The sequence below is a fragment of the Lepidochelys olivacea genome, assembly GCF_965140295.1.
Source record: "Lepidochelys olivacea isolate rLepOli2 genome assembly, chromosome: 6".
Classification (NCBI taxonomy): Eukaryota; Metazoa; Chordata; order Testudines; family Cheloniidae; genus Lepidochelys; species Lepidochelys olivacea.
Genome location: NC_140416.1, coordinates 60,706,016 through 60,718,579, shown reverse-complemented (window position 1 = coordinate 60,718,579; position 12,564 = coordinate 60,706,016). Strand labels below are relative to the sequence as shown.

The 12,564-nt window shown below is 42.5% G+C and overlaps 1 protein-coding gene across 1 annotated transcript in view; it reads left to right on the top strand.

Annotated features, from left to right (window-relative positions):
* DCAF5 (DDB1 and CUL4 associated factor 5) overlaps positions 1-10,276 on the top strand; it is a 109,535-nt gene extending 99,259 nt beyond the window's left edge. The window contains exon 9 of the mRNA XM_084630267.1: positions 6,343-10,276. Within this exon, the coding sequence (XP_084486393.1) occupies positions 6,343-8,160 (1,818 nt within the window). The 3' untranslated portion in view covers positions 8,161-10,276. The remainder of the gene's footprint in view (positions 1-6,342) is intronic.
* The last annotated feature ends 2,288 nt before the right edge of the window (positions 10,277-12,564 follow it).

The following is a 12,564-nucleotide window of genomic DNA, read 5'->3' as shown; positions in this document are numbered from 1 at the left end:
GGGCATAGGGTCAGATCTGAATTTTGTGGATTTGAATCTTCCCCCATGGTTTGGTTCCTGCTTGGACCTGAAGAAAAAGGAACCTATTTTCCAGTTTTATTTGGAGCATATCTAAAGTCTCAAGAGAGTTTGGCCTGAACTGGCAGAAATGTCGTATGATCAGTTATCTCATATGATTTCTGACATTTTGGGCTGAAATTTCATGAGAACATCCTGGAAGGGTTCAGTACAACTGAACCTTAGCCTATATCCCACCCAGGTACTACCTCCTGGGTCCATTTCGAATTTTTCACAAAAGCGTATTAAGTGCTTGTACAATGACAACATGAATAAGTGGAGCTGTATAAGTTACCATATCTTTGTATGTATTCAAGAGGGGATGGACATTGCTAGATGTTAGAATTGTCTCTTCTCTGTAGTCTGCATTTAAAAATGTGTAGAATTTTCAGAAGGCCGGTGCCTATCAGAAACTACATGGAATGCAGAGGTATATCCTATTTTGCTATCAAGTACTTCTCTTGTGGGGGGGGCATAAGATAAGTTGGCTTCTGTTCCTGAGTTGTCCTAGGTGTTTGTACAGCACTTCCCATGCTTTGCATGCCACTGCAATGGAAATAAGTAATTCTGTTTCACTATTCCTGTTGACAGACCTAGACTGACCAAATTTCTAACCATGAAAACTGATCCTGCTTCAAACCATTTGCTGAATGGCTTTGTAACATTCTTGAGTGCAGGTGGCTGTAATGGCGGTTGTTTGAGTATAACTAAATGCTTTTAGTCAGTTACAAATTAACCTTTACCCTGCCAATAAATGTTTTAATAGTCTGCAAGTTGGGCATTGGGCCATGCTCCCAAGGATTTGGGCCACGTCTCATCCCTATCCGCTTCATTCACATTCCAACTATTAACAGCCTTTAGAATCTTATCCTAGTTCCACTTTCTTCTTCGTGTCTTTTTCTGTGACACTTTTTTTAGTTTTGCACCTCCATTCTCCTCCTCTTCTTTGTTTCCATTTTCATTTATATTCTCCTGAGAGACTTTTGTGTGTGTATTTAAAACAAAAGAAAATATCTGGATTGCATCATCCTAAATATGGATTTTGACAAAGTCTGTTGTATAGTCTTTAGAAGCGTATTGACTTTCAATTTCTAACAGACTGCCTGTTTCTATTTAAACGCAATTCTGCCAGAGGAATTTTTGGCTCTGTGAACTTAATTCATACAGTCTAAAGTCCCTCTTTTGGATTTGGGATATATTGACCCTTTACCCTGTGAATCCTTCCTGCATGACTGTGCTTAGTCTGTTGGATTAACTTTGGCATAAACACATCCCCTGTGTTGCTTTTGTGTACTCTTTTTTTTTTCCTCTTTGTCTAATGATTAAAAGCTTGATTCGGTTAAGTGTTCATTCTTAGGTTGTGTAACTCTTTCAAAGACCTCTCTGCTCCAGCGCTTCCTTTAAAAGACAATTTCTGTTGTCACAGTGTGTGTGACGGAACTTACTTATCTGTTTTGAAAAAACTGAAGCCTTTAAGATCACAAGTTGGGGGGGAAAAAGTTTAGTAAAATCCAGGCAACTCCACACATGAAAAAGGCAGAACTTCTTGCCCTTTGGTTGTTGTACATCATCGGTCTGGCTCAGCTAATTATCCTTCTCATTTAGGGGCCAGCACGACTTGAGTTCAAGTCTGTTGCCAGCATTTGAGCTCATTTCCAGTGCTGAGGTCTGCAGTGCAGTACTGCATGTGAAGGTTGCTAACCTAGTAGAGGTACCATCTTACATGCAGCAGTTATCAAACTGATCTGCAGAGCAATTGCTCATCATGGAAAGTAGGTAGGTTACATGGTGCTGGTTGCTTCTCCTGGTTTCCAGTTCCTGTTACAAGTGTCCAGGCTCTTCATTGCAAAGAAAAGCCTGGTGGCCAATAAAAGCAGCTGCCTGTAAGAAGGTAAAGTCAATTTAGCTCCTTCTGCTAAGGGTCCATGCTATGTATTTGGATGAGAAGCTTCAGGAACTACCAGAGGGAATGATGTCCAGGAAAAAAGGCAGCCAGTTAGTCTGTCCGGGGAGAAGAGGAAGAAAAGGACCAGGTGGCAGAGATGCATGTGGAGGGCAGAAGCAGACCAAACAGGTGGATGGAAAAGATGAGAGTTTTTTATTGCGTTAAAGCCTCTCAAAAATGTATATCTTTTCCTATTGTGACTCTTTCATTTAAGTAATTGCTGTAGCTGCCCCAGGGATGTCATGATATTACAAGTGAGAGGGAAGATGTACAACTGACCTCTAAAACTGGTTTTCAAATCTTTCTTAAAAGCTCTTCCCTTCCCTTCACTACCACTCGAAAAAATCCTTGTTTTATATTTTTTTAAATGAAGATGTAAAGACAACCTTTCAGCTATTGACTAGTGTTCTATTTCCTCAGCTATAGGAGGTCTGTGATGAGTTAAAATGTGGATACAAGTAATTGTTTGGGTTTTAATTTTTAGACTAGCTTTACTAAATTTAGCACTTGTTAGCAGTGCCTTACTTCAATACCAACATCTAGGTATAATACAGACCAGCTATTTGAGATTCCCATGCACTTCTGCCAACACACTTGCTATTTTAGTGCTGGGTCCCAAATGAAGGCCAAATTAATCTCTGTCTTAACTCTAATAAAATCAGTGGTTTTACTCCAGGGGTGGCTTTGGCCTTTGATTTTTAAAATGAACCCACTTGACTGTATCTCATTGGCTTGGACTTTTGATGTTCACCAGACCTGAAAACATGGCACGTAAGAAGCTTTAAATTCAAATCTGGATGTTTATTTTGAGGGTATAGTTAAACCCAGAGTACTTCAGACAGCCCTGATTGAGCCCCATCATGCTCATTTTGCTCAGGATTAAAGTGTGTTTGAATCCATATTACCAGAGAGGAAGTGCTGGATGCATTACCCCCTGGGTATAGCTCTCTCTTTCCAAGTGCAGGTTTCTGAAGGGAGGACATAGTTTTGAAGAGTGTAGAAGTGAGTTAAGGTACTGGTTTCATAGCTGCTCTTTGCAGTTTTATTTAGAGTAACATCTTTCCTACAAACTGCAATCCTTTACAATTAAATGACAGAATGAAAAAATGGTCTGACACAGAGAGATGCAGATGAGGCACTCCCACCAGCACCTGTGAAACCAGAGAGGAGGTCTGTCAAGCTGGGCAGGGGATGCTGGGTGTACAGAGGGACTGTCCATAGGACACAAACTAAAGCGAGTCCAGGGAGAGTTTTAAAAATGAATGCCATTTTTGCATTAAATCCTAAAATGAATAGCAGCTTTGGTGTTTGAGAATGAGTGGTGATGTTCCACTTGTTTGAAAATTACCAGTGTGTCAAGTATAGGAAAATCTTTTCACCCTTGTTTCTGTGGTGACAAGCCAATGTCTACATGGCTATCTGCTGCTGCTTGGTAGGATAATCTGATGTAGTCAGGTGGCTCTAATTATTTTCACTTACATTAAGAACATAACTTTTTTTCAGTTATTTTGACATGGTATATAAATTATGTGCAGTACCTCATGGATTTTCCTGGATTATGACCTCTCCCCAAGTCTGAGACACTTGGGGCTGCATTTCTCTTCCTGTGAATAACAAAGGCAGCTCAGACTTGTAAGTAGAGCTCCAGTGCTCAATTACGCCCTTTGCATGATCATCCCAAGCTTCCTTGTCCCTGATCAAGCAGATAATTCTGCACTCAGCTATCTGTTGCCCTCCCAGGTTTTAAAACCAAAATTTGGGAGTAGTGTTTGTCTCCTCTCCTCTCCTCTTTCTACTGGGAGATGAATTCTTTTAGGGATTGTTACCTGCCAAGCTTATTATCTTCATTTGTTCCACATCCCTCAGTGTGGTAGTCACCCAGACAGGACAGGCTAAAGGCCAAGGCATTTTGTTTATGAAGAAACCCAGTTCAGGTTCCACAAGGGAAACTCTACCCCAATTGCTCCTGAACCAGGAGAGATTCCTCCAGAGACACTTTCACAAGAGCAGGCCAGATCAGTTTTCTTTCACTGCTTGGGACCTAGTTCCTGTTCTTTACAGGCAGGCATATTTTGGGGGAAGAAATTCAAAAGTCCCTGTAATTCAAAAATTCAAAACTGTAGGGGTGTTTCATTACTGCGTAGCCTTCTGGGCTCAGGGTGGAGCCCAAGTTCTGGGAGGTCCTAGAGAGCCCCAGATCCAGCCCAAGCCCAGAATTCTACACAGCAATGAAACAGTCCCACAGCCCAAGCCATGTGAACCAGAGTTGGCTGGCATGGACCAACTGCAGATTTGTTGAGTTTTTTTGCTGTGTAGACATACCCTCAGTCTCCCTGCTCCCAATTCCAATGGCCCTTGGCTGCAAGGAGCAGCAGCTCTGGGATGCTCCATTGCTCTGTTGCATGGGTGGCAAGTGAACCGCCGGCTGGGTTCCCTTGCACCCGAGGCTCCACCCCTTCCATGTTTCCCCCAGTCCCCCCGCTGGAGCCCAGAGCCCTTTCACTGTGGCCACAGGCCTTGCCCCAGGAGGGAGGGCGGTGCAGCTCCAGCCCCAGAGCACTGGGAGAGAGGGGCGGCGCGGCCCCATCCCAGGAGTGCCAGGAGGTTTGTTGGCATGGCCTTGGGCCCCAGAGCGCCAGGAAGAAGGGCAGGTGGCACGGCCCGAGCCAGGGCTACCACATAGGGAGACTGGAGTCATGCAAAGCAGGAGGGGGAGGCCTGGTGGCAGAGTGTGGGCAGGGTCATGCCATTTGGGGAGGCACAGCCTCCCCCAGCCTATGACACCCGCCGCCCATGGCAGTCCAGTAGGCATGTGGTACAGGATGGAGCATGCTCAGTACAGATGGAATCGGCAGAGAATTTATCTGCCAAATTCTAACGAGTCTCCACTAAGCATTTACAAACTGAAATATTTCAAAGGCTCATAACTTGGCCAAATTTGGACACTTTTCACAGGAACAGCAAAAGGCACATCCCTAACACAGCCTCCCTCTTTGACAAATTTAAAATTCTTGCTAAGGATGTAGGTTCTCAAGTTTCTCCATGAAATCATTGTTGTAAACATTTTTTTTAACATGGGCAAAACCAGTATAGTTTTTCCTGTTCTTTCTGGGAAATGGCTCAACCACTTTTTCTATAACTTTTCCCAAAAAAACTTCAGTCTGAGGCAGACACCCAGCATGGAAACTTGCAGCCCAAACAATTAGTTTAGGAGCATTCTAAGGGACTGAAAATTGGGTCTTTGCAATGGCAGCACTGGGCAACTCTGAGTATAGGGGCTGCTACCAGCTCTGTCTACAATACATATATACATAATTATAATATTGGACTTATATTAATCATTAGCCAGGTGATAGTGGTTAGTGTCAGAGTCCAGATTAATGCTTTAGTCTTGTTGCGTCTCCATCTAGAAATAAAAGAAAGAGGTGAGAGGATCTAAGTATTGCATTAGCTAGTGCATCCTTAGATCCCGACAGAGAACTGGTATTCTGTTCTTTCATCAAGAAAACTTCTAGTAGCACTGGGCTCTGCACCAGTAGCATAGCCAAGACTGTTGACACTGACTGACTAAATTTCCCAACATCACTGCCCAGCTCCCCTTCAAAGTTAGCGTAAATAAATATCTAAACATTCTTACTTCCCTCTCTTTCATGGGAATGCAGGAGTGGGGGATCTTTTTGACTAGATCTGCTGCAGTCCCTTGACATCAGGTGCATCGAGGGATGGGGAAGTCAATCTCTCACATAACCTTTTAATTCAGGACTGTTTAGCAGATGTACTAGTAATATCCAGCTTTTTACCTGCATGCATTGAGCATCCTGATCACTGAGCAGATATACATATAATATGCAACTGGATGAAATGTCATCGCACATCATTACAAGTGATCCTAGTTTCCTGGGAAACAAGTGCCTTCGTTATTGGTTAGACTGTACTGTAGGCAACAAAGTATTCTTACCCATAGTGAGAGAGCAACACCTATTTATACAAAAATAGAACACTGATGTTTGCAAGAAATATTATAGTCTGAAATACCGAAACTATTGGAGATTTGTGATGTGAGCTGCCAAGGGAGGAAAAACTCCTTTTAAAAAAAATCTGGAATTGGGTGAAAGGAACAGTTCTCCAAGTACTATAAGTTCTTGTTTGGGAGGCGGGGGACAGTGAAGTCTAAAACATGATCTTATATATCATAATCTTTGCATTTGTACTGCTGTAGTATTTGAAATGCTTTTAAATAGTATGTATTTTAAAATAGAGTGAGAGAGTGAGTGTGTGTGTGTGTGTGTGTGTATATATATATAATATGCAATGTATTCTTCTGTTTCACTCTTTTACAGATCTGGAGTCCTTATAAGCAGCCTGACTGCACAGGAGATCTGGATGGTAGAATTGAGGATGATTCACGTTGCCTCTATACTCATGAAGAGTACATTAGTCTTGTGTTGAACAGTGGCAGTGGTCTGTCCCATGATTATGCCAACCAGTCTGTCCAGGAGGATCCACGAATGATGGCATTCTTTGACTCCCTCGTGCGTCGGGAGATTGAAGGCTGGAGTTCTGACTCCGACAGTGATCTTAGTGAAAGCACCATCTTGCAGCTCCATGCTGGAGTAAGTGAACGCTCCGGGTATAGCGAATCCGAATCCTCTGCCTCTCTGCATCACTCCCCACCGCAAGTGGCAGAAGAATCAGATGAAACAGCCTATAACTTAGGGACCTTAAGATCAACAGAATCTCCGCCAGCGAGAGAAGATGTGGCTTCTCGTCAACAGAGGCTATCTGCACTTAGAAGATATCAGGATAAACGTCTCCTGGCTCTTTCCAATGAGTCTGATTCTGATGAGAATACCTGTGAGGCAGAACTGGACACAGACCTTTTCCCACGGCCAAGGTCCCCAAGTCCTGAAGAGAATGAATCTAGCAGTTCTAGCAGTAGTAGCAGCACAGATGATGAAGAGGAATTGAATGAAAGACGTGCATCGACACGTCAACGCAATGCATTAAGACGACGACAGAAAATGCAAAGGGAAGAGAGGACTAGTACAAATCCAGAAAATGTGAGCACCTACATAGGTGAGGATATCTATGATTACCCACAGATTAAAGTAGATGACCTTTCTTCTTCTCCAGCTTCTTCACCTGGAAGAAGTTCCACTAATATGGAGGTCCTCAAAGAAAGGGCCTCTCCTTGCTCAGATAGTGAATCAGTAGAGAGAAAGATTTACAAAGCTTACAAATGGCTTCAATATTCTTATATATCCTATTCCACTGGTAAAGATGGTGAATCCTCTCATGAAGAGGGGGAGAATGATGAGGGGAGACCAGGAACTAGTGGAAGACACAGTACAGCACCCTCATTAAATAAGGAAGATGCTGGTAACTTGAGTTTATTAGTTCCTCAAGGTGCCCAAGATATTTCTACTGAAAGCCACAGCAAAGAAACTTTAAAGGAATATGGTATGGTAGAAAACTCTAGTAATGGTCAAGATCACGAACGCGACAATCAGCGACGGATGGAGGATCAAGAAAGCACATCCCAAGACACCAGCAGTGGGTCTGCAGAACATTCTTTTGAGACTAAAAAGCTCAATGGAAAAGCAATCTGCAAAGGGCTAAGTAGTCGTACCGAAGAGCCATGCACTCAAACTGCAGGACTTCTAGTACAGAAAAACAGCCCGAAGTGTCAACCAGCATCAAGCCACCTCTCATTGGCTGTTTCCAAGGATTCACTCTCTGCTGCCGCCATCTGTAGTGGATCTGGTCATTACTCCAGAAACCAAACTGATGATAGTGAGGACAGAAACCTTGAGACATCCTGTGTAAATCACAATAATGGCCACTTACATCCTTGCCCTTCATACTTCAACAATGGACAGAGATTTGGAGAGCAGGAGACTGTAACCCAAGGACTACAATCACACTTAAATGCTGATAATGGCAACATTGTACAGACAGGTGTTACCTTGCACAAAGACTGTTGCCTGTCTGAAATGGACTCTAACAGTTACAGTGTGGGGACAAAAGAGGATATCAGCAACTTGCATCTGATAGACAGCGAGAGCTCTCAATCTCTTGGAGGACTGAAAAGGCACAGAGCAGAGTTTGAAGACACAGATTCAGAGAATTCTTCATCAGAAAAGAAGTTAAAAACATGATAAATCAAAACATCTGTTTAGCACACACTCTCTTGGGTGCGTGCTCGCTCTCTCCTTAAAAAAAGAAAAACAGGAAGTATTAAAGGCACCTAGAGCTGGGGTCTAAAATGTTGCATTTCTGACTCTCCATTCCATTCTTCAGTGAGTCTATTTTAGATTGCCTATGGCTCGTGCTGTATAAAAATCCAATCAACTCTCTGATAATGAGACTGAGTATAGTGTACCCATTCAAGGTTCTGTTAAAGTAAATCCTTATTAAGACAGTTGACTTATTCTTGTGTGAACGTGTGTTGTTTGTTCAGCCAGCCACCTAATATGACTGGTGTTAATGTAAGTAATCTGCTGAAAAGGAGTTTTTGCATATTGATAGTTGTTATACATTACAGGCTTTACGGTCTCATGAAGGATGATTGTTGAATTAGACCACACTGGTAGTGGTGTGTAGTGTGTTCTTTAAAGAAAAGGGGAGCAAATGGGAAAAAGCGCTCTGGCCCCGTATTCCACTTCAGAAAGTAAAGAAGTGTCAGACATGTTTTGAAAATATCCTCCTTGTTTATGTATGTGGAGATACTTCATAAAGCACTTACGTTGATGTACTTCAGTGAAGTAATTTTAATATGAATACAAAAGTGTAGGAAACAAGCCTCTTTCCAAAATCAACTTAGGCTGTTCCTCTGATACCTTTCTACTTTTTTTAAAAAAAAAAGTTAATACAGTTGCATCGTTATGCCGAGATATTGATGTTTGGTGTTAGAAGTGTGAATTGATGTAGACCCAACTCCAATCAAAGGCCATTAAAATGTGGCACAGAAAAAGACCCTTGAATATGCCTGGCATACTTTGGTTCATTGTCACTGGAGCGTGACCCTGAATGCAGGGATGTATAACAAAAGCATTACCTTCTGTGTGCGTACTTACAAGAGGCAATCCATCAAAGAAAGAGGGTGATTATTGTAGATTGGAGGGAGGGAAGGATGTATAATGTATCTGATACAACTTTTCAAGCCTTTCCAATTTTGCTGTTCATTTGTATCAGAATTGGTCTTATTCATCACACTAGAGAGCTTATGCAAATAGGCTGGTATTGGAGTACATGGTTGGTTTTTCCTCTGCCATGCTGCAATATTGAAATTGCAGCTGGACCTGTGGATTCCAGCTCAACAAGTATTTGTATGTATGAGCTATTTTCAGAGTAGTTGCCCCTAAATGTGGGTACGCTGAAACTTAGGAGGTGTCTTGTGTCAGAGAGGGGTGGCTTTGCAGCTTGTCGCTGTGAAGCTGGTCTATCATCCTGGAAGGATGGGTCATGTTGGCTGGGCCCTGTTTTTACTAGAGTGCAGTAGTCCAACAGCCCTGGCACGCTTGGTGTACTGGGGCAATGGTACTACTGCCCACACAATTAGATGAGAGGAATTTAGGGAGGAAAGAGAAAACTGTTACACAGGGAGTAAAAATTACTTGTTTGGTTCTGTTAGCATTGATAAAAGAAAAAAATGCTTCTGCTGAATCTAGTAGTTGCTAGAAAGTGCTAGCAAAGGCTGCCTGATTTTCAGGAATAAGGAACTGTGTCTGGGAAGCCATTTTTGCAATACCATTCTGTTCAGCTTGTGGTCCAGCACTGGTTTCAGAGTAACTGCCTCACAGATACACTTGCCTGGAGGACAGGTAAAATGCCCTGAAAAAAGAAAATGAAAGACAGAGAGAGCTTCTGAAAGGATGATGGAAGGAGAGAGGGAAGGAGAAGGGAGAAGAATGTGCTACTCTTGTGGGAACTGAAAAACCTTGATGAATTAGGAGGAGGGGAGAGCCATTATGTGCCATAGATGATTTCCTCTCTCCCGGTCAGGGTCAGCTTTTCTAAGGGAAAACTCTGATGGTGAATGATACAATATTTAACAAGCATGTAAGAAGATTGGAGGGGGGAAATGTTTTCAAAACAAGTATAAGTAGCATCAAGGAAGTGTTAATATTTTGCTATCTTACCAGTGGAAAAACATTTCTGTAATAGTGGGACTCAGATTGCTGTAATTGAGATGGCTTCTTAGAGTGTCTTTGTTTATACTTTGGAAAAAAAAAAAACTGTTGTAAATCCTGGTTTTGTAAGCCCAAATCTTAAGATTGCAAAAGCAAAAAAATCTATCTTTTAAAGTTCATTAAATTGGAAACTTTTTTTTATCCTTTACAGTCACTTTTTCCCCCCTCCTGTGCATGTGCTATGAAATACTTGGAATTCCTGACCAAATACTCCGCTGAAAAGCATTACAATAAGCAAGGTCTTTTCTTAGAAAGTAACACACTAAGAATTCAAATTTATTTTCTTACTATAAACAGAAGAAAAGCTCCCCAGGGCTCAAAGTTCAGCTCTGTTTTATAACCTCAGGCGTGGGGACTCATTATGGCTTCCCCAAGATGTACACTCTCCAATGATTCCCTAACCATCACACTTTCAGCCCTTTATCTGAGCACCTGTGCTAGGGGAGGGGGGGAAGTAGGGCTGAGATTTAACCACTTGTTCACCAGAGATTAGATAGCATTGCTGTTCATTAGGACCACAGCTTCAAATCCAGTATGATCAGTTCAGCTCTCCATGCTTCCAAGAGGGATACATTTTAGTACCAGGACACTGCATCTCCTTGCCAAGACCCTTTTTAAAAAAAATCCAGGTCCTGTGTGCTCTGCATGGACATTAACAAATAAAACACTTTCTATCAGAGGCCAGTCTCTGAGCCTACATTGGTTTGCTGCATCCCTGACTTCTGCCCTGCACCCCAGAATTTTAGTGCTGGTCTGTGTATATGAGAGACCCGTTCAAAAGCATTTTATCCTATTTTTAGTGTAAAATGGAAAATCTTTATGAACATGTAACTTAAAACATTTTCATCTAAGGATTTTAAATCTTTTCTAATTAGCTCTAATTGTACTTGGGAATAAAAGGTGCTATATCAATATTTTTCTACCTTGTTAGCAACTACGACCCTTCACCTTTGCTATTCATTTAACTGCATTTTGTCCCCAAGAAACTTCATGGGGGATAGAAAAGAGGAATCCCCTTTTCTGTCTCCTCATAGTGTAATCTTCTTTAATGGGTTCACCTCCTGACACTCGTCTATGAATCCACAGGGTACATTTGCCATCTTCAGACTTCCCATTTCACAGCTTTAGTGCCAAAGCTAACCTAGTTGTCAAACTAACAAAAAGAAAAGTACCAATGAAGTTTAACTTTCTCTAAGGCCATGTCTACCAAATTTGGTTGATGCAAATTACATTTTCATAAAGCTGCTGCACTTACTCACCATGGAGTGCTTCTGTCGATGCATGGTGTGGTGCACCATGGGTTGGTATCCCCGTGTGCAGTTCACCACCATCCAGGGCACTGTATTTTGGGAAGTTTTGGCAAGGCTGAGTAGGGAAGAACGAGTTGTACCTGGGTGACTGGGAACAAGGAGTCAACTTCCCAGCATGCAACTTTCTCCATCCCCATAATATCATCCATATTCCATCATTTTCACATCTTTTTAAAAAAAACATGAACTCGTGCCGCCCTGCTCACAGTCTGCCATCTCTGATGGAAGCATGGAACTTGCACAGCTCTGCAATATGTTCATGAGTGATGCAAGCACAGGACTCATGATCCTCTGGTATTTACAGAGTCACATGAAGAACCAACTCAGGGGGAACATGATGATTTTGTGGAGGATAGATTGCTGTGGGATGCAGGCAAATTGAATTCAAGGTTCTTGGCGGCATTCACAGAGTAGCTTCTGGTGGTGGAGCGCTGCTTCTGGACCCAAGCACTGACTCGTGGAATTGCATCATACTACAGGTTTGGAACAACGAGCAGTGGCTGCAGAAATTTCAGATGTGCAAGGCTGTGTTCTTGGATCAGTGTACCGAGTTCACCCCTGAGAGCTGCACTGACAGTGAAAGAAGTAAGTGGTGATCGCATGGAGGAAATCTGCAACGAGAAATCATTTTAGAGTTGGAAAATCCACTGTGAGGGGCCATTGTCATGTAAATGTGCAGAGCCATTAATTGTCTTCTGCTACACAGGACTGTGGCTCTTGGCAATGGGTTCCCAAACTGTGGTGGAGTGATAGATGGTATGCATATTCCTAATTTGGCACCAACCCACGTCGCCCCAGAGTACAGCACTAAAAGGCCTATTTTTCTATGGCTATTCAAGCATTGATGGATCACCAGAGATGCTTCACCAACAATAATGGTGACTGGTCTGGGAAGATACATGATAATGTCACATTTAAGAACACAGGACTGTTCAGAAAGCTACAAGCAGGGACTTTCTTTCCGAACCAGTGGATTATCATTGGTGATGTTGAAATGCTGATAGTGATCCTGGGGGACCCAGCCTATCCCTGGCTCCTCTGGCTCATGATGCTGAACATT